We start from the raw sequence: 22,486 nt of genomic DNA, 5'->3' as shown, positions 1-22,486 counted from the left end.
CTATTGACAACAGCTGGAGGACCAATCAAGCATGGTCCAGAAATTTTACAGTTGTTGGAGGCAGTGCAAAGGCCCAAAGCTGTTGCAGTAGTGCACTGTAAGGCCCACCAAAAGGGTGATCGTGACATAATATTAGGGAACAGGAAAGATGACTTAGCCACCAAAGAAGCAGCCAGAAGGGCACCAGGAGCCCTACAAGGCATGTTAGTCCCCTGTGCAAAGACTTCACTTAATCCACCACAATATTCTACTAAAGAGATCCAACTAGTGGAAAAACTAAAATGTACGAAGCAAAAAGATGGCTGGTGGAACAGATCCTGATAATGGAAACTATGACTGAGGAGTTAATGAAAGACTTAAATGAAGGGACACACTTTGGTGCTGATGCCATGGCAGATAGCCTGAAGCACTTTTCGATTGGACCAAAAATGAAAACTATAGCAAACCAAATAGTGCAAAAATGGCCTGTATGCTATGCTAACAGCTCCAAGATCCAACCAAAACCACCATCAGGGGAGTCAAGAAAAGGGATGAAACCTGGGGAGTACTGGCAAGTGGACTTTTCTGAATTGCCTAGACAAGGATCATATCGATATCTTCTAGTACTAGTAGACACATTCACTGGATGGCCAGAGGCCTTCCCATGCCAAACTAAAAAACTAGGGAGGTCGTAAAGGCTTTACTGAAAGAAGCAATCCCACACTTTGGAATACCAGAGGGACTTTCCTCAGACAATGGACCTCATTTTATATCACAAGTAGTTCAAGAAATATTGAGGGCATTACAGATCAAGTGGGATTTACATACTGCTTGGTGACCACAATCAAGAGGACAAGTAGAAAGAATGAATCAAACATTAAAAAGGCAGTTAACTAAAATTTGCCAGGAAGCTGAGCTAAAGTGACCAGAAGCCCTACCAATAGTTTTGCTGAGAATTAGGATAGCCCCCAGAGCTAAAGAAAAAGTTAGCCCATTTGAATTGTTATATGGCAAACCACACCCTGTAAATGAATTTGTGACAGAAGGGAATCAAATGCATATAAGGGGGGGGGGGGGTGGGAAGGTTGGGTAAGGCAATATTTGCTGTCTTTGTCTGCCATGTTGTCCTTTCTCCATAGATATATGCAGGAGCGACTACCGATTCCACTGATGTTCCGGTACACCCATTCCGACCTGGACATCAGGTACTGATTTGAATGTGGAAAGACAAGCCTCTAAAGGAAGAGTGGAAAGGACCCTATACTATCTTGCTCCACACCTACACTGCAATCAAAGTAGAAGGGATCAAATTGTGAATTCACTATACTCGTGTGAAGGCAGCACCACCAGAAGAGGAGAAGCAAGACCTACCATCAAAAGAAGCACAAGAGACTTTGTGGCAGGTAGAACCAACTGAGGACTTGAAATTGCTGTTTAAAAGGACAAAATGATTTCTGTTCTGATTATAATTTCCTTAACAGGGTCGACTTACAGTTCCAATGCTTGGACACAGAATTCTATAGTTCAGTTAGCTTTAAACCTAACCCACTTTGCAAACATATCTTGTTGGTTGTGTACACATGTACCTGCCTCAGCATGAGGGAACCCCTATCTATGCCATACCACTCACTGTAAACAAGACAGACGTGTGGCAATTAGCAAACTCAAGTAATACTAGTATTTCTCCTCCATCACGGTCTTCCTCTATCCCTGTGTACCCTATCGAAAGAGAAAAATCTATCATGTGTATACTCAATTAATAGAATTAAGGAGAATGTGGCCCAGGGATCGTATGTAGGTTCTTGGAATCTCATTGGACAACGTAAAACAATGATTGTAGTTGAAACCACCAATTACACTGTCATAAAAAAATATGGAAGCAGAAGTGGACCTATCAGCCTCCATTGGTGGATATCCCCAGGAGGAGTATATTGGCTATGTGGTCCACGAGCGCATAAAGCACTTCCTCCTGAAGAGTACAGGACTTGTGCCCTGGGAGCTGTAGTTCCAGCCATTAGACTCTATAAACACATCGACATAAGGGCCAACACTTGGATCACAGGCCATCTTTATGACACCTCGGGAGAAACAAGGAATTTATAATCCCCTTTCAAACAGAAATACCTGGTTTCATGATTTGTGGAGGGCCTTAATCCCTTCATTGGGAATAGTAGAACTTGAAAGAGCAATAGTAAACATCTGCAACACTAGAAATCATAAGCAATGCCGCTACTGATGCTCTTGGTCAAATACAAACAGAAATAAAACAAGTATCCCAAATAGCCTTAGAAAACCATCTTGCCTTAGATGGGCTACTTGCAGCCCAGGGAGGAGTTTGTGCTGTAATAAACCGCAGCTGCTGTGTCTATGTAAATGAGAAGAAGCAAATTCAAACAGACATTAACCAAGTCTGGCAAGCATCCCACCTGTTTCACCAAATATCTCAGGGTGCAACCATTGGTAGTGGACCAGCTTTTTCCTGTCTGTGATCATGGTTTCCAGATTTTGGACGGTTGAAACAACTGTTTTTAATTATCATAATAGTTGTAGCTATGGTAGTGATATGTAGTTGTGTTTTGTGATACATGCCTAATTGTCTAAATTCATATAGTGCTTTATTCATCCAAACCTCACCAAGTAATGTTAGCAAAATGAGATATAGATAATACAGAGTGCTTCTTCAAATTAGCCGAAATGGACAAGAAATATGTCGTGAGAACTATGAGGCCTAAAAGTGAGGTACATAGTCTCAAATGAGGGAAATTGTAGTCCCAAGCTGGGAAAAAAACAAGGAAACCTTAAAGAAAATAGGGAGGCTTGTAGCTTGTGTAGTCTTTAGCTGAGAAAATAAGGAAACCTTAAAGAAAACAGAGAGACTGGTAGCCTTGAGCTAGCAGAAGCAAGGAAGATAAGGGATGAAAGGCAGAAAACAGGACGGAGAAAAACACCTGCAGGAAAATTCCAGACTGACCTATGGTAACCTTTTGCTCATTAAGGGTCATTAACGTATTAAAAAACCACACTCATCAAAAAGCTAATGTATGCTAATGTGGGATTTAGTGCCCCCCTCCCTCCCTCCCTCCCTCCCTCCCTCCTCCCCATCCCCCCCCCCCCCCCCCCCCCCCCCCGGTCTTCTGAGTGCAAGCTCAGTAGAGATAAGTTAGGTGAGCTGTAACAGCCAATCAAAAGTAGCCAGAGAGATAGTTTTCACAAGTTTGCTGTGTATAAATAATCAAGCCAGAGGTGTGCTTACTTTGCAAAAGATTGCCAAGCACCTGACTCTGCAGAGTTATATAATTATTTAATTAAAAGGCCTTCATGTGGATTCTGACTCTGTGCTTGTAGGTGGGGTGTACTGGGCACAAACCTGCAGACAGCATGAACAGTCACTGGAGACCCTCCTGCAGGAGGCCCAGAAGGTGTATGTCAGGAAGGGAGATGAGAAGGAAAAGCAAAGAGGGAAATTAATGGTCTTCACAGTGGACCAGGTAGTGAGGCAGAGGGTTGGAGAAAGAGGAAGAAAACTTTCAGGGGAAGTTGGGCCAAGGATGGAAAGGAGAAGAAGAGATGAAGGAATGGCACGCAAGGAAAGCTACCTGTGTTGCAGCCTAAATCCTAGCGGGGATGGGCTTTGAGAAGATGTTTTCAGTATGGCCAGGCCAGCCACTTCAAATAGGAGTATCCGGAGTAGAAGAAGGAGGAGTTTGTATGCTGTTATTGTAAGAAAGAGTGTTTTTGTGTTTTTGTAAAGAGATGTTACATTGTTTAAAGGTAAGGAATGTGGTATTGAGATATGCTTGCAGTGATAAGAAAGCTTACCAGACAACCTTGTAAAATGCAGACAACAAGACTCAGTGCAATTAAGTGAAAATCACAGTGTCAAGTCAGATAAGGGAAGGAATGTCACCACCTCACAAAGTAAAAAGTCACAAGAAACTTGAAAAATAACAGGCTGGCAACTGAAAGCCATGCATTATCTGTGAAGCATCAGATCGGTTGTGAATCTGGAGTACCCAGTCAATGGGGAAACGGGAGGGTCCCAATTGTCAAGAGATAAAGTATATAAACCGTGCTATGTAACTAGTAGGCACGCTCCCGCTTGCGGGACGCCCGCCATTGCAATCGTGAATAAAAATGCTACTTCACTGAGAGCCTCGCCTGAGCCTATATTATTGGCCACAGAGTGTTTTTCACAAACTGGGGGCTTGTCCGGGATCGTCACCTTCTGGGGAGCCCCATTACCACTGCAGCAGGAAGTCATACCCTGCTGATTTCAGCAGTCCTGTGTCTTGGTGACAGTGGTTCTGCAGAGAGCTGACAAAGGAACTGAGACTTGTTAAGAAGGCAGGATCGGTGAAGAATTAGGGAAGAAAAAAAAAAGAGGTAGGCACTCTGGTTTCGAGAATTGACCTGGTAACTCTGTGCACAGACCAAGGTAAGAAATATTAAGTATTGCCTTGGGGGTCGGGTGAGACTCTGTGTGACGTGTGATTGAGACGTACTTTTGTACGAAGGGAGTGTGGAGTCCTGATCCGCGGTCCCATAGCTCCGTGAGGGGCGCGGCCAGAGACGGACGAATTGTGAGATAAGAGAGAGAAAGGAAGAGTCTCGGGAAATTTGGTGTACGGTACCCCTTGCATGGTGAAGTGCTTGGCAGTAAACCCCCATTTTCCAGAATCAGAATGTTAGTGTGTGGTACCCTGCAGGAGGTAAATTTCCGTAGCAGCACACTGACAAGAGCAGGAAAAATGGGAAATATGGGTTCCAGGAGACAGGGAGATATCCCTGGGGGAGTGCCTACTGACAGTCCTTCTGGAAGAATTATAAGAAATTGGGTGGAAAAAAGTTAAGAGGAAATGATAAAAAGAAAATGATGAAATACTGTGTATTAATCTGGACAAAAGAACCAATTAAGGAAACAACAGTATTTTGGCCAAAATAGGGGTCTAATGAAAATTCAGGCTTTAAATTTTTATGTAAACAATAAGACTCCTTTTTTGGAGGAGGAGCCAAGTTATGCTCCCTATAATCCTAATATTGCACCGGTGGCAGCAGCAGTCGCTCCAGGAAGGGAGACAGGGACTGCAATTAACACTGTCCCTAGAGAAGGAGCGTACTCTAGGCTCTGGTAAGAATTAGAACAAGGTAGAAGAGATACTGAGAATTTTGCCTTCCCTGATACTAACAGTACTAACACTAACTGTGTATCCTCTTAGGTGAACTCCCCCCTCTCCTTACCGGCAGAGAGGTGTTAGGGGTTTTAAAGAGGAGATGAAGTCTTTAATTGAGGACCCCATCAGGCTAGCTGAACAATTAGACCAGTTCCTAGGGCCTAACTTATACTCTTGGGGGGAAATGATGTCTATACTAAGTATGTTGTTTACAGGGGAAGACAGGGGAATGATCAGGAGGAGAGCTGCTATACAAGAATGGGAAAGAGCTCATCCTCCAGGACCAGGGGTAATACCAGCAGAGCAGAAATACCCACTTGCCGATCCTGGCTGGAATAATAATAATAATAATGCGCAACACAGAAATCATATGAGAGACTTGGGGTCAGAATGAGAAAGTACTCGAGGATGAATCCTGAGGACCCAGTATCCCAAGGCCTCTTGAAAGTTTTGTGATTTTGTGATTAAAGCCTGGCCAGATACACAGGAAAAAAGCTCCAGAAGGTGGGAGGATGGAGTGAACAGTCACTGGAGGCCCTACTGTGGGAGGCCCTGAAGGGAGGAGGAGATGAGAAGGAAAAGCAGAGACGAAAGTAATGGTCTTCAGAGTGGACCGGATAGTGAGGCAGAGGGTTGGAGAAAGAGGAAGAAAATCTTCAGGGGGAGTCATGTCCAGGATGGAAAGGAGAGGAAGAGAGACGAAGGAATGGCAGGCAAGGAAAGCTGCCTGTGTTGCAGCCTAAATCCTAGCAGGGACAGGCTTTGAGAAGATGTTTTAAGTGTGGCCAGGCTGGCCACTTCAAATAGGAGTATCCGGAGTGGAAGAAGGAGGAGAGATTGCTGTTATAAATTCAGAATAGGGGAGTCGGGGCTTCTCAGAAAGCTAGTCCCACTGAGAGACCCTGATAAATGAAAAAGAGCTCAAGGGTTAAGATAAGGACATGGGGATCACTCTACAGTTATCGTCGCGGGCAAAACAGACTTAGCATAGGAAGATTAATAAAATTTATTACCTATTTCTGACAGGCTGGAGTGGTGAGAAACAGAGAAACAAGCTGGGGGCACCTACCCCTATCCACTCTCTTCTACCTCTTCCCTGCCCTGAGTGGTGCAGGGGGGCCGGGAGTGGGGGATGCAGTCAGCCCGTGGTGCTTCGTTTCCACCACCCCTCCATGGTCACTCTCTCCCCTGCTCTGGTGTGAGGTCCCTCCCACGGGGTGCCAACCTTTGTGGGCTGGTCCTGTGTGGGTTTCTCCATGGGCAGCGGCTCTTTTGGGAGCTGTTCCAGGTGTGGGTCTGTGCCGCAGGGTCCATCCATTGGGAGTGGGTTGCTCTGGCTTGGGACCCCCACAGGCATCAGATCCCTCCCCGCCCTGATCACCTGCTCCTGCGTGGGCTCCTCTCCACAGTCTGTAGCATGGAGATCTGCTCCACCGTGGTACACCATGGGCTGCAGGGGGAGCAGCCTGCTCCACCATGAGCCTCTCTGCGGGGCCGTGCGGGGAGCAATTCCAACCTCCCGAGGAGGTGTTACTGTTACAATATGTGGATGATCTTTTATTGTCAGGACAATAGGAGAAAACAGTTGTGAAGGAAGCCACTAACAAGCTATTCAACTTTCTGGGAAAACAGGGCTTGACAGTATTGAAAAATAAATTACAATATGTAGAAAGAGAAGTATTTAGGGCATCTAGTGTCTGAGGGAAAACAAAGAATAAATCCAGAGAGGATTCAGGGAATTGTTGAGCTACCCCTACACAAAACTAAGAAAGAACTAAAAAGTTTTAAGAGAAAGAGGTTTTTAAGGAATTAGGAGCCACAAAGTCCAAAGGAAAATGGATACTCCCTGATGGGAGAGAAATGCTGAATAAAGCACTAATGAGGCAAATATTAACTGTTTTACATCAAGGGAGTCATTGGGGGGTGCAAGCAATGTGTGATGTTGTGCTAAGAAAGTATGTCTGTGTAGGAATATACACTTTAGTGAAGCAAATATGCAGAGGATGTACCATATGTCAAAAGGTAAATAAAAAGGTCATCTGTAACCCACCTAGACCCCTCTAGAGCCAGGGATTCAACCTTTCCAAAGTATACAGGTAGACTTTATTGAGTTACCTAAAGTAGGATGACTTAAGTACTTGTTGGTCCTAATTGACCATCTGACTGGTCCTGACTTTCCTTTGTTTCTCACTTTTCTAGCTTGTTAGTAATAGGCAGTAAATCTTACTATCTCCCTACTCTGAGTCTGTTTTGCCCGTCACAATAATTGTTGAGCGATCTCCCCATCCTTACCTCAACCCTTGAGCCCTTTGCATTGTATTTTCTCCCCCTTTCCCTTTGAGGAGGGGGGGGTGAGAAAGCAGCTGAGATGGAGCTCGGCTGCCCACCTGAGTAAACCACCACAGAGGTATGAATCATAGTAGTAATCTAACCTTTAACCTCTCCTTAAGAAAAAAATAATGAATACCACATGTAACTGGGGGAAAGAGTTGGATTACATAGAATTAGAGTGTCCCCAGGGGATTCTGGTTTTTATATTAGTATGTATATCATTCTTCATACCGATGGAAATTCAGGGGGCAATAATACTGACCCTGGGTGTCAAAATGTTACCTGTGAGGTAGGGAATTATACATACTGTACCAAATATGGTAATTATGGGTGTGCTAATATATTGTCTCAAATGGCAAAGGATGGTATTGGCTATGTGGTAATAAAGCCAGGAAGGCAATGCCCCTAGGATGGAAGGGAGCTTGCACCCTGGGGACAATAACTCCAATGTAACTATTATTGAAGACATACAAAGCCAAAGCCCCCTTGGGACCCATATATGCAGAATTAAGAGCACTCCAGCTTATCCTCTAGTAAAAAGGAATAGGGTATTTCACAGTTCTGTGAGGTGGTTTATCCCTTGGTTAGGGGTGAGTGAATTAGAGAAAGCTATTGTGAATATCTCAGCTATAGCTGAAGAATTAGAAAATAACACTCTAGATGTGATCTGGGCATTGCAAGAGGAGGTGACAAGTCTGTCAAAGATGGTATTCCAGAATCTAATGGTACTGGATTTATTACTGGCCTTGCAAGGAGGGGTTTGCACGATAATTAATGCCAGTTGCTGTACATACGTAGACCAAACGGGGCAAACTGAGACTAATCTCAAAAATATTTGGGAGAAAACCAAGATCTTACATGAGGTGGCCGAAGATGAAATTTCCTGGGGATTTAGAGACATTTGGGAAAAATTGACCTCATGGTTGCCTGGATGGGATTGGCTCAAGCATCTATTTGTTAGTATTCTAGTAATAATGGCATTGTGTATCTGTCACCCTCTATGACATCTGAAGAAAAATATTGCACCCTAATGTTGGAAAAACCCAGTAGTGGGGGATGTAAAGAGGTACAAAAACAACAATAGGAGTAAGAAAAGAAGAAGGGGAATTGTAAGAATTAAAGTTGTGTTTTTACAGTGGAAAATCCACTAACCTTGCATATTCAAAAGTGACTGCAGAGGCATAACAGTGGCATAACAGTGGGGAGTATGTTAAGCAGATAAGGGGACAGTGGAAGGTCCCACTGTCCGAAAATAAGGCAGATAGCTAAGAAAAACAAGACAAGCAGTGCAAAATCAGTAAAAACAAAAAAATCATGGGCTCTCTAGTCACGAGAGAAGAAGGGGGGAAAAAAAAAAGGAAAAATTAACAGTTGGTCAAATATAATTGTACATATATGGTATAATGATAAGCGTCGAGTAGTTTGTGAACCTGTAGTACTCAGCCAATGATGAAACAAGAGAGGAATCAAGCACTGTGTAATAGGGAATATAAGGTTATGATAAACTTTTGCTGGGTGCTCCTGTTTGCAGGACACCCGCCATTGCAATCATGAATAAAACTGCTACTTAACTGAGCTCCTTGCCTGAGCCTGTGTTATTGGCTGCAGATTGTTTCTCACACCTCCATTGGACTCTTACCAGTATGCCACATCCACACTTGCCAAAAAGGAGGTGGGGACCCAAACTGAGCTTCTGAAAAAGCATGCAGCCGTCCAGGTATCAGGCTGCAGGGAGTACCAAAGCTTCACACCACCTTTGGGCAGCTGCAGAGATAGCAACTGCATGAGATGTGAGCAGGTGGAAGACCTGCTCAGCATGGTAGTTGAGCTATGAGAAGAGGTGGAAAAACTGAGGGGCATCTGGGATTCAGAGAGGGAGGTAGACTGGAGTTGCCAAGTCCTGGCCTCTGTCAAACAAGAACAGGCACGAGGAGTTTGCCAACAAGAAGGGAATGCAGTATCCATCCCCCAGCAGACACAAGGCAGAAGCTACAAGGATGTGAATGAATGGAGACAATCCAGACTCGAGGTGGCAGGAGAAATCCGCCTTCACCCATCTTACCCTATCAGGTAGCCCTGAGCCACAGGTATGAGGCCATGGAGGCTGAAAGGCAATTTATGGATGGAGAAGGTGACAATCCCTCTCCACCAGAGATATTGCCAGGGTCAGAAAGGCCAACCCCCCATATCACAACCATTAGCAGGGGGAAAAAAAGGTGTGTTTTAGTTGTGGGTGATTTCACAATAGGGGGGAACAGAGGGTCCAATATGTAGAAGGGGCCCTCCTCAAAGGGAAGTCTGCTGCCTTCCTGGGGCCCAGGTTAAGGACATCACCAGGAGACTTCCCAGCTTGGTTCGATCTTTGGACTATTACCCATCGCTGGTCCTACATCTGGGAGGAAAAGTGGCAACGCGTAGCCCGAGAGCAATCAAAAGGGACTTCAAGGAATTGGGATGGATGATCAGGAATTCAGGTGCACAAGTTATCTTCTCCTCCGTTCTCCCTAGTACTGACAGTGACAGGAAAAGAAGGATAGCGTCCATTAACACATGGCTCCATGGCTGGTGTCATCGCCAAAATTTTGTGTTCGTTGGCAACAGGAAGCCTTACATGGCACCAGGCTTGCTGGCATCAGATGGGATTCATCTTTCCCAAAGAGGGAAGAGGGTCCTTGGTCATGAGCTGGCAGGGCTCATTGATTGGGCTTTAAACTAGATTCGATGAGGGAGGGGGATATCATTAGGGATGCTGGCAATAAGGTACGGGATGACATGCCATTCCACTCATGCCAGCTGAACATCACAGCCAGCAAAGGATGTCTACAGTCTAGAGAGGGAACAGAGCTTGACAGGAGAGCTACCGTAGGCCCACATGGACGAGTTATAGTTGCCCCATCCAGAAAGGAAGACGCATTGGGAGCCCAACTCAAATGCCTCTATGTAAACACACGCAGCATGGGGAATAAACAAGGGAAAGTAGAGGTGTGCGTGTGGTTGCAGGGCTATGATCTTGTCGCAATTACTGAGACATGGTGGGACAGCTCCCATGACTGGAATGTGGCCATGGATGGCTTTGTGCTTTTTAGAGAGGACAGGCCAGGAAGGCGAGGTGGTAGAATTGCTCTTTATGTGAGTGAGCAACTGGAATGTATGCAGCTCTGCCTGGGGGGGATGAAGTGCAAGTCGAGAGCCTATGGGTGAGGATTAAAGGGCAGGCCAACAGGGGTGACATTCTGGTGGGTGTTTACTACAGGCCACCGGATCAGGAAGAGGAAGTGGATGAGGCCTTCTACAGGCAGCTGCAAGTTGCCTCACGTTCGCAGGCCCTGGTTCTTAGGGGAGACTTTAACCACCCCGATATTTGCTGGGAAGACAACACAGCTCAGAACAAACAGTCCAGGAGGTTACTGCAGAACACTGAGGATAACTTCTTGACACAGGTGGTAGGTGAGCCAACAAGGAGAGGGGCGCTGCTGGACCTGGTACTAACAAACAGAGATGGTCTAGTTGGAAAAGTGAAGGTTGAGGGCAGTCTCGTCTGCAATTATCATGAGATGTTGTAGTTCAAGATCCTGTGAGAAGCAGAGCAAAAAGTAGGATGGCAACCCTGGATTTCAAGAGCTAACTTTGACCTCTTCACGGACCTAATTGGAGGAATCCCCTGGGCCAGGGCCCTAGAGGGAAAGGGGACCCAGCAGAGTTGGCTAATATTCAAGCACCACTTCCTCCAAGCTCAGGACTGGTGGATCCCTACGAGAAAGAAGTCGAGCAAGGGGGGCAGGAGACCTTCATGGATGGGCAAGGAGCTCTTGGGAAAACTTAAACAGAAGAAGAAAGCGTACATGATGTTGAAGAAGGGACAGACCAGTTGGTCTAGGAACATTGTCAGAGAATGCAGGGATGCAATGAGGAAGGCCAAGGCCTGGTTAGAATTAAATTTAGCAAGACATCAAGGACGACAAGAAGGGCTTCTTCAAATACATCAGCAACAAAAGGAAGACTAAGGAAAACGTGGGTGCGCTGCTAAATGAGGCGGGTGCCTTGGTGACGGCGGATACAGAGAAGGCGGAGTTACTGAGTGCCTTCTTTGCTTCAGTCTTCACTACACGTACTACTGAGCCAGGAAAGAAGAAAGAAAACCCAGAGAAAGGAAGACTTTCCCCTGTCGAAGAGGACTGGGTTAGAGGTTATTTAGGCAAGCTAGACACCCACAAATCTATGGGCCCCGATGGGATGCACCTGAGGGACTGGACCCAGTATTGACCCCTGGGGTACTCCGCTAGTTACTGGCCTCCAGTGGTGAATATGTATGGTAAATACATTACTGTTTATTTTCAAGCACTTCTGGGATGAGCAAAATGTTACTCTAGTCCTATCACAAGCTCCTTTGTAGAATTTTAGTTAACTTCCTGTTATGTTAAACCTTTGATATTATAGACTACTAACAAGCATTTCAGTTGTAGATTAACCCTGGTAGGGAGCTAAGCACCACAGCTACTTGCTCACTCCCCCCCCCACACACATAGTGGGATGGGGGAGAGATTCACAAAGGTAAATCAAAAGAGAAAACTCGTGAGTTGAGATAGACAGTTTAATAGGCACAGCAAAAGCTGCACTTGCAAGCAAAGCAAAATAAGGAATTAATTCACTATTTCCCTTCGGCAGGTAGATGTTTAGCCATTTCCAGGAAAGCAGGGCTTCATCATGTGTAACAGTTTCTGGGAAGACAAACACCACAACTCTGAACATCCCCCCTTCCTCCTTCTTTCCCACAGATTTTATTGCTGAGCATGACATGAGATGGTATGGAATAACTCTTTGGTAAGTTTGGGTCAGCTGTCCTGGCTGTGTGCCCTCCCAACTTCTTGTGCAACCCCAGCTTCCTTTGCTGACAGGGCAGCATGAGAAGCAGAAAAGGCCTTGATGCTGCATAAGCATTGTTAAGCAATAGCTTAAACACTGGTACGTTATCAACACCATTTCGGTCATAACTACAAAATATAGCACCATATGAGCCACTATGAAGAAAATAAACTCTATCCCAGCCAAAACCAGTACAATTTCTTATATGTAAGTCTGTACAGCTTAATTAAAATTTGTGTATAACCTTTCAATTCTACAATTTCTATAATCAAAGTATAATTCTTATCTTTAAAAACAAGCAGAAAAAAACATAAGGAAACAGTAACAGCTTCATAAAGCCATTATTTTATATATTTTCTTATGTATTAAGAATATTTTTTACCTACTAAAAACCAATTAACAAACAATGAAAACAAATTCAATAACACCTCACCTGCATCAGCTCTGGACCGCTGACCTGGTGATTTTCCAAATGGGGTCTTCATTCATCTGTGTTTAAGTGAGCAGCAAAGCTGCTGAACTAGGGTGAAAATCCAGTTCTTCCCAAATCCCCAAATATCTTCTTACTCTTGTAATATGGCAACTACTTATTAATCCACCATCCAACCAGCAATTTGTTCTTCCTCAAATATAGGAGAAGCACTTTCAATTATATTACTCTGAAAAACAAAACAAAGTATAGCCTGATTTGAGACTCAGTTAAGATAGATACTGAATTTAAAATATTTGTTTGTTCATGCTCCATGAGAAGTCCCTTTGTATTGTTATTCTGGACACATTCTGCAATCAGAGGGCAGGTACACGAGAAGATAGCCAAATATTAAGACTGATACTTTTCCTCATATTCAAAGTGCAAGTTCCGTATCAGATCAAAGTCATCCACAGACAGACACACAAAGAAAAAAAGTTCTTAAAAACCACTTACCTTAGTACAGGGAAGAATGACTACTACTTTAAAAACCCCACCTAAAAGTAGAAGAAACTGCATTACCTTGACCAGAGGTAAAGCAGAAGCCACCTACTTCCGTTTGTTAGAAACAAAACAAAACAAAACAAAAAAAATGCTTCACACCCACATAGCAGGGCAGCCTTCACTAGGTGTCCCTGCTTGAGCAGGGGTATTGGATTAGATGACTTCTAGAGGTCCCTTTCAACCTCAACCATTCTGTGATATAACTTGCTGTAAACTATTTAATCGTTTTATAGAAGCTAATCAGGTAGTAATTGTGAAAGAGCATCTCTCAAAATAACTTCAATATTTTTCTAAATGTACATAAAGATCATTGCTACACTGTATGCTCCGTAAATTGAAATAATTAGTCAAAGCTTTTTAAAGAATTCTTTATTTGAAGGAACTGAAAATAGGAGTAACCACTCATAGATCATAGCATCATAAAATGGCTTGGGTTGGAAGGAACCTCAAAGATCATCTAGGTCCAACCCCCGGCCATGGCCAGGGACACCACACACTAGATCAGGTTGCCCAGGGACTCATGTAACCTGGTCTTGAGCACCTCCAGGGATGGTGCATCCACAACTTCTCTGGGCAACCTATTCCAGTGCCTCACCACCCTCTGAGTAAAACCACCACACTGCTCTCTATGAATTCTTCTCCCAGTCTGTTCTCATGTCTGGGATTGCCCCAACCCATGTGCAGCACATCACACTTAGATTGTTCAACCTTGTTATCCACCCGAGGGTGCAGAGGGAGTTGGTGGATGTGATTGCCAAGCTGCTTTCTGTCATCTATCAGCGGTCATGGTCATCCGGAGAGGTCCCAGATGACTGTAGACTTGCTAATGGGACGCCCATCTATAAGAAGGGTCATAAGGAGGACCTGGGGAACTACAGGCCTGTCAGCCTGAAGCCGGTTCCAGAAAAGGTGATGGAACAGGTCATCTTGAATGCAATCACGCAGCATGTGCAGGACAACCTGGGGATCAGGCCCAGTCAGCATGGGTTCATGAAAGGCAAGTCCTGCCTGACCAAACTCATCTCCTTCTATGACTGGGTGACCCACCTGGTGGATGAGGGAAAGGCTGTTGACGTAGTCTACCTAGACTTCATCAAGGCCTTTGACACGGTCTCCCACAGTATTCTCCTGGAGAAGCTGGAAGCCCATGGATTGGACAGGTACCCTCTGCTGGGTTAAAAACTGGCTGGACAGCCGGGCTCAGAGAGTGGTGGTGAACGGAGTTAAATCCAGCTGGTGACCAGTTACGAGTGGTGTTCCCCAGAGGTCGGTACTGGGGCCCATCCTCTTTAATATCTTTATTGATGATTTGGATGAGGGAATTGAGTGCACCCTCAGTAAGTTTGCAGGCGACACCAAGCTGGGGCGAAGTGTCGATCTGCTGGAGGGTAGGAAGGCCCTACAGAGGGACCTGGACAGGTTGGATGGATGGGCAGAGGCCAATGGGATGAGGTTCAATATGGCTAAGTGCCGGGTCCTGCACTTTGGCCACAACAGCTCCATGCAACACTAACGGCTTGGGGCAGAGTGGCTGGAAAGCTGTGCAGAGGAAAGGGACCTGGGGGTGTTGGTCGATGCTCACCTGAACATGAGCAAGCAGTGTGCCAATGGCATCCTGGTTTATATCAGGAATAGCATAGCCAGCAGGACCAGGGAGGTGATTGTCCCCCTGTACTCTGCTCTGGTGAGGCCGCACCTCAAGTACTGTCTTCACTTTTGGGCCCCTCACTACAAGAAGGACATCGAGGCCCTGGAATGTGTCCAGAGAAGGACTACGAAGCTGGTGAAGGGCCTGGAACACAAGTCCTATGAGGAGTGGCTGAGGGAACTGGGTTTCTTTAGTCTGGAGAAGAGGAAGCTCAGGGGAGACCTTATTGCTCTCTACAACTACCTGAAAGGAAGTTATAGGGAGCTGGAGGTCAGTCTCTTCTCGCAGATAACTAGCGATAGGACAAGAAGGAATGGCCTCAAGTTACACCAGGGGAGGTTTAGGTTGGAAATTAGGAGACATTTCTTCTCAGAAAGAGTAGTCAGGCATTGGAACGGGTTGCCCAGGGAGGTGGTGGAGTCACCATCCCTGGGGATGTTCAAGGAAAGGTTGGACGTGGTGCTTAGGGACATGGTTTAGTGGGTGACACTGTTGGTAGGGGAATAGTTGGACCAGATGATCTTGGAGGTCTTTTACAACCTTTTCTATGATTCTATGATTCTATGTCTAGATGTCTTTTAGAGGGGGAATGGAAATTAAGGGGGGAATGCAAAATAATGCAAATTAATATTTGGAAAAAAAAATACAGCTGTCCAATGGTTTTAGGCTGTTGCCACTGCTGGTGAAGAGTCATAGAATCATAGAATCAAAGAATCATAGAATGGCTTTGGTTGGAAAAGACCTTAAAGATCATCTAGTTCCAACCCTCCTGCCATGGGCAAGGACACCTCCCACTAGGCCCGGTTGCTCAAAGCACTATCCAATCGTGCCTTAAACATTTACAGGGATGGGGCATCCACTACTTCTCTGAGCAACCTGTTCCAGTGCCTCACCACCCTCACAGTAAAGAATTTCCTCCTTATATCTAATCTAAACCTACCCTCTTTTAGTTTAAACCATTACTCCTTCTCCTATCACTCCATTCCCTGATAAAGAGTCCCTCCCCAGCTTTCCTGTAGGCCCCCTTTAGGTAGTGGAAGGCTGCTATAACATCTCCACGGAGCCTTCTCTTCTCCAGGCTGAACAACCCCAACTCCCTCAGCCTGTCCTCGTAGGAGAGGTGTTCCAGTCCCTTGATCATCTTTGTGGCCCTCCTCTGGATTCGTTCTAATACTTCCATGGTCTTCTTGTGCTGGGGGTTTAGAGGGAGTCTTAATGCTGTGCCAGTATTGCCCAGCAAAAGACAAAACGCTGTTGTGATACCAGTGCTGTTCTAGCTACAAGTGCAGAGCACAGCACTGTATGGGCTGCTGCAGGGAAATTTAACTCCATCCCAGACAGACCCAGTACAACCTCCACCCCTTATTCCATAACATTTGTGTCACCTTCAGGTCCCACGTACTTTAGTGTATAAGTATTCTCATCACCACTGTTCCCTGTCCTTCAACAGATTTATAGATAGGTACTTTTTCTCATTCTATAGGTCTCTTCCCAAAATGTTCATAAGAACTGTTGATGATTTCAGCTTCATCTGCCAAAGTGGTCACTCAGGACAGGCGGAGTTGGATGTCTGGATGCCAGCACCAGCTTAGCTCGAGTCGTTGCTGCACTTGCCCGGTTCCTTGAGAAGTCGACCTGTCATTGGTTCTGCAGTGTCTTTCTACAACACATAGCTTAGATTACAGATTAGTTTTCTCCCAAGGTTAAATCTCCTTGAGGCACACACCTGATATCCCCATCCTTTTGCATCACCCACCAGGTGGCCCCCCGTCCTTGGGCGAAGACAATCCCACGAGTGGGTTTGCCTTTTCCCACGGCAGGAGCAGCCCTCACCATCTTCCCCATCCACTTCCCTACACGCGCTACAGGGACTTTAGCTCCTCCCACCGTGTGTAGGGGCTTTGTTTTAGCTGGACCAGAATGGTTATCAGACCCTCTGGTATTAACTAACCAAGTGGCTTCTGGTAGATTTCCGTCCCATTGTTTCTATGTCCCAGCACCCAATGCTCGTAACATAGTCTTTAACAGTCCTTTGTACCTCTCAACCTTCCCAGAGGCTTGTGGGTGATAAGGGATGTGAGAGAAATGTGAGTGAGAAAAGTGAGAGAAGTGAGTGCAAGAATGCCTGCTTTCTAAAACTCCAAATAGAGTCTTAGAGAGTTTCTTTGACCGACTTTTACAGTATCAATTTGGCGACTCAGGTGGGACTTAGCTCTTGAGCCTCAACGGTTCCTGGGATCATGGAACCTCAGCTGGTACCTAGAGATTCTTGGAGAAGACCTCAATCCCCGGACCAAAGAGCCCCTGAGCAAAACCCACTGTTTTGTAAGTATAAAGGAATTCTTTTGGAAAATTTGCTTACCTGCCTGTAAGATGCAGCAAAAGCTACGCAGGGTTGGGTTTAGGGCCTAGGCAGGGGTTCGAGTCCCCATTTGGTTTAAAAAAGGGATTAGAGTCCCCAATTTGGCTAAGTGAATTTTGGTTTAAAGTCACGTAAGACATATGGAGACATCCTATGCAGGGCTTAGCCAAGGCCTTGACCTTTTCCCTACATACACAGAGGCATCATTTTGCTTCAGCCACCATTTTATGGAAGGGAGCTGCAATTTTGTTAAATACCATAACCCATGTGTTTTCATACTGCTCTGTGACTGGCTAAAAGCCCTTTTCTTGTCACTGTCATACCCACATGTTCTCAGGCAGCCTTGTGATTGGCTCCCTGCTCCCTTTGGATCAGGATGTGCTTAGATATAAAAATATATACATTTATATACAGTGTATACTTAAATAGAAATATATAAATAAAATAGTGTATAAATATGCACAAATATATATTTTATTTATTTTTATGTAGATACACTACTACATATATATATATATATAGGGTTTATATGGCAAAGTTTTGGTAGCGGGGGGGCTGCAGGGGTGGCCTCTGTGAGAAGAGACCAGGGGCTGCCCCTTGTAGGAGAGAACTGGTTCAAGCCGTCTCCAAAACTGTTGACCAAAGCTGAGCCAGTCAGTGAAATTTGTGGTGCTTCTGGGATAACATTTCAAGAAAGGGTGAAAAATGATGCACAGTAGTTGTGAGAGAGAGGAGTGAGAAAAAAAATGAGAGAAACAATCCTGCAGATGCCAAGATCAGAGAAGAAGGAGGGGGAGGAGGTGTTCCAAGCACTGGAGAAGAGATTCCCCTGCAGGTTGCAAAGAAGACTACAATGGAGCAGGTTTTCCCCCTGCAGTCTGTGGAGAGGACCATGTCAGATCAGATAACCAAACTGCAGCCCATGGATGAACACGTGCCACAGCAGGGGGCTATGCCCTGAAGGAAACTTCAGCACATGAAGAGCCCACGCTGGAACAGGATCCTGGCAGGAATGTCCTTAATTGTTTCATGATCAAAGTCTATTTAGCAGTATGCAGGTATCTGTCCCCTTCTGTCGCGTTAAGGGGTGTAGCCGATTAACCGTTACGGGTCCGGTCGGATTCAGGGTACTGAACTACCACAGTCACGGATTCACCAGTAACGTATAACCGCCCTTACTCTAGTCGCGTTCAACGAGAGCTATCACGGCTAGGAACAATGCAGTTAAGTGCAATTTATTACAGCAACAGGTACACAGGTTCTTTGGATTGCTGGCGATAGTTACTGTCTGCAAAAGCAAGCTAGCATGCATGAAATACACAGGTGCGCAGCCTGGAAATTAACACGTTAAAAGGCACAAAGACTCTATAGAGGTTTCTAAGTTTCCCCGGAGACACACAGTATAACCAAGTGTTCAGATCTCACCCAAAGGTGTCCCAAGGGGGGGGAAGAGAGGCTCAGCCCGTCGACTGATCCCAGAAGTCAGGAGGTCCTCGGGATGGTGTATTCCCTCGTGATGGTATCTCCCCTGATGGTGGTATCTTCCCTGACATTCCCTCTCTTAGGCCAATTTATATTATTTTCTATCTTTTAGGTGGAGCTTGAGTGACTCTAGTCAAGCATATCTTAGTTATGATTGGTGAAAAGTTTTCCCGTCTCTGTTTAAAGGTATAGGCTCCGAGAAATTCAGAGCGCATGCTCAGTGAGGGGTGGTCGCACCTTGGAGGCGGGTAGCTTTTGGGATGGAGGTGTGTTTTGGTATTATAAGGATATTATAATGAGCAAAAGTACACTAGAGTGCAGCATTTGTCAAAACATGACAGGTCGTTGGCTCAGGGTAGCAAAAAGTGCAGCTTATTGGTCTCGGTGTGCACAAGAACAGTCGGGTCCCCACCTGGTCACAGAGCCTAGCCGTGGTGTCTCCACTCCACTCTACGCTCCGTACTGTTCCTTAGAGCCAACACACCAGGTTCCCCCACTGTGATAGCATCTAAGGTTGGAAGCCTAGGGAATGCTCAGGTAATGCAGCTACACCCTACCCTGAAAGCCTCTTCAATGCTGTACATTTTCTTTAAAATGTGAATGTTAGTTTTCTTTTCCTAGTTACTTTAGCCAATTCCAGCACACCCCTTCTCGTAATTTCAGCTACTATTCAAATTTCGTCTGTGACTATCTGGTCATAACCTCAAATCTCTCTTTTGTTCTAGACACCATGATGTGGTCTCTCTTTTGAACACAAATTAGAATTTAACCCAAAATTGGTAATACACAGCAGCTTAGGAAAACACAGACTTTACAAGTGAAATAAATTAATTATTTCTTAGGATGCAAGAATATAAAACACTGAATGTTCTAGACTTTACACTTTCCCAGCAGTATGATGTCAGGTTGCACAGCTGCACCATATCAGAGAGGGCTTTGAGAATAGATTAAAAAAAGCTCTTGGTACAGAGGGGGGAAATTTTTTTTGAACCAGCCTGTAAACAAGCTGTTAAAGCCGTGTATTGTTCACTATTTTGTTGCTAATAATGAACTAAAAGCCTCTGTCACAGAACATTTTAACAAGATGCTGAAAACCAGGATGGGGAGATATTTTACAGCACTGTCCTGTTTTCAGTTAGGATAGACTCAGTTTTCCTCATAGGAGCTGATTTAGTGCTGTATTTTGGGTTTAGGATGAGAATAATGATGATAACATGCTGATGTTTTAGTTGTTGCAGAGCAATGCTTGCACTAAGTCAAGGACTTTTCAGCTTCTCATACAGACCTGCCAGTGAGGAGGCTGAGTGTGCACAAGAAGATGAGAGGGGACAGAACCAGCACAGCTGACCCAAACTCGCCAAAGGGATATTCTATACCATGTGATGTCATGCTAAACAATTATACAGGGTGTCAGGCCAGAGTTACAGGGGACCACTGCTCCAGGACGAGCTAGGCATCGGTCAGTGGGTGGTGAGCAATTGCATTGGAGATCACTTGCTTTGTATATATTATCACTATTATCATTGTTATTATTATTATTTCTCTTCTTTTTCTGTCCTATTAAACTGTCTTTATCTCAACCCACAAGCGTTTACTTTTTTTTGATTCCCTCCCCCATCCCACAAAGGGGAGAAGGTGAGCGAATGGTGGGTTAAACCACTACAGTCCTTTTGGCACCCAATGCGGGGCACAAAGGGTTGAGATAATGACAGATCTGACCAGAGCATATTAAAATAAAATTGTTATAAGCATTAGATCAGTTTAATAGTTACTAATCACAATGTTGATTTTTTTTTGATCTCAGGTTTGCTGTGCCTGTTTTCCAAAATGCATTATATAGCACATTACTTACTGTATGTGTTCCCTGCCACGCTGTTTATCGTTTCCAGGGGCTGGCTTAAGTTTATTATTTTGCTGTATTGTGTAACACTGGCTTACGATATGATAAAATTACTAGTCATGAGACTAATCTGGTATTTGTACTCAGCATTGCCGTTACCTCCATATTTCGGAAGCCATATATCAGAAACTATTAATAATTACACCTTTTACCTTTTCTCCTCAGGGAGCCAATCTATGGGGGAGACAAGGGGTGATACTTTTCCCCACTTGTTCACTCTCTCTTTCTCCTTCGCCACCCTCTTCTCCTCCAGGCGAGTTATGATAGCTCTTCAAGACTTTGAATATCCTTGGGATGTTCAAACCAGAATGTTCCTATTGTTATTTCTCCTGAATGCACTTCAGATTTTGTTTAAGGTTAAACAACTACTTAGGAATGCCACCCAGAGATCTGTCCTGAGGCAGGATAGTTATGAGTGGCAGGGAGTGTGGGAGGATATGGGCAGGCATCTAGAGCAGTGGGCACCTCCAGTGCTTTGGAAATTCACCTGTAAACAAGTGCAGAATCCTAAAAAACTGGCAGAATGCTTGAAAAAGGGGTGTCATCACCCTGGCAATTCCAAAGAGACACAAATCACTGCAACATGCTGGGGCTTGGCCTATGCTTATGTAGCTGCAACGTCACTATAACCCCAGTGACAGACCCTGCAGCCACTCCAACCCCTGAGTCGGGCCCTGTGGCCACTGCAAACTCTAAAATGGGCCCCATGGCTGGGCCAGAGAACAAACCCGTGCCAGTATCTGTCACCCCTATATGCAAGATGAAGCAACGGATGAGAAAGTCAGGTTATTTAGAAAGGAAAGGAACTCCTACTCAGACAGGGACGGAGGAAGAACACAAGGCAGGCTACTCCAACATGGCTGGGCCATCAGAGGAACAGGAGGATGAAGAGGAAGATACCATAAAAGCATCAATAACTACCCAATCCCTATCCCAAGGTGTGCTACAAGATATGCAAAAAGATTTCAGTAGTTTTCCATTGTCACCTGCCTGCTCTGCTGCTGGGGTAATGGGGCCAATAGCCTGGAATTAGAGGGCAGGGAAGCCAGGCAGCTGGGATTCCTTGCTAGGGAAGGGGGCATTGATAAAGCAATTGGAAAAGGAGCACAAATCTTCACCCTCTGGAGGCGTCTCCTGTCAGGTGTGAAGGGAAGGTTATTCTTTCAAGGAAGATTAGTGTCATCCAAGCAAGTGGACCACTATGGAGAGGGGTATCCAGTACCTGAGGGAATTAGCTATGCTGGAGGTGATTTATGATGACCTGGACAATGAACAGATACTCAAAGATCCAGAAGAAGTCAGGTGTACATGAACCATATGGCAGAGTTTTGTACAGAGTGCACCATCATCATATGCCAGCTCATTGGCAGTAATAACTTGGAAAGACCATGAGGAACCCATGGTGGATGAACTGGCTAAACAACTCCGGCAGTACGAAGAAAGTTTCTCTTCTTCCCTACGGGCCTGCATCTTGGCTGTGGAGAAACTTTCTCCAAAGGTCCACCAACTTAAAGAGAATATATCTTCCTCCCCACCTGTACGAAACAGTGTCTCAGATATCAGGAGTAAGAGTCCTTCTGTTCAAGAAAGAAGATATAGTGGGTACACACCCCATGCCACCCTGTGGTTTTACCTACATGACCATGGAGAGGACATGAGAAAATGGGATAGAAAATCTACCTCGACTTTAGAGGCACGGGTGGGGGAGTTGCAAGGAAAAACAACTGGAAAAGAGGGGTCTTCTGAAAAAATTACTGCTTCAGTTTCCAGGGGGCAG

General features: G+C 45.1%; 1 protein-coding gene across 11 annotated transcripts in view; it reads left to right on the top strand.

Annotated features, from left to right (window-relative positions):
- Positions 1 to 22,486, top strand: part of LOC136789574 (uncharacterized) — a 266,555-nt gene that overhangs the window by 78,214 nt on the left and 165,855 nt on the right. For 7 of the 11 annotated variants that reach the window (XR_010828266.1, XR_010828257.1, XR_010828256.1 and 4 more), the window contains one exon: positions 1,119 to 4,130. The exons of the other annotated variants lie outside the window; for them this stretch is intronic. Coding sequence is in view for 2 of the 7 variants with exons in the window: in XM_066989628.1 (XP_066845729.1) it covers positions 1,119 to 1,191 (73 nt within the window). In the remaining 5 variants the exon portion in view is untranslated. Of the gene's footprint in view, positions 1 to 1,118; positions 4,131 to 22,486 lie in introns of those variants that run through there. 11 annotated transcript variants of the gene reach the window in all.

This window comes from Anser cygnoides, unplaced genomic scaffold (genome assembly GCF_040182565.1).
Source record: "Anser cygnoides isolate HZ-2024a breed goose unplaced genomic scaffold, Taihu_goose_T2T_genome scaffold_71_1, whole genome shotgun sequence".
Taxonomy (NCBI): domain Eukaryota; kingdom Metazoa; phylum Chordata; class Aves; order Anseriformes; family Anatidae; genus Anser; species Anser cygnoides.
This window is presented reverse-complemented; position numbering and strand designations above follow the sequence as displayed.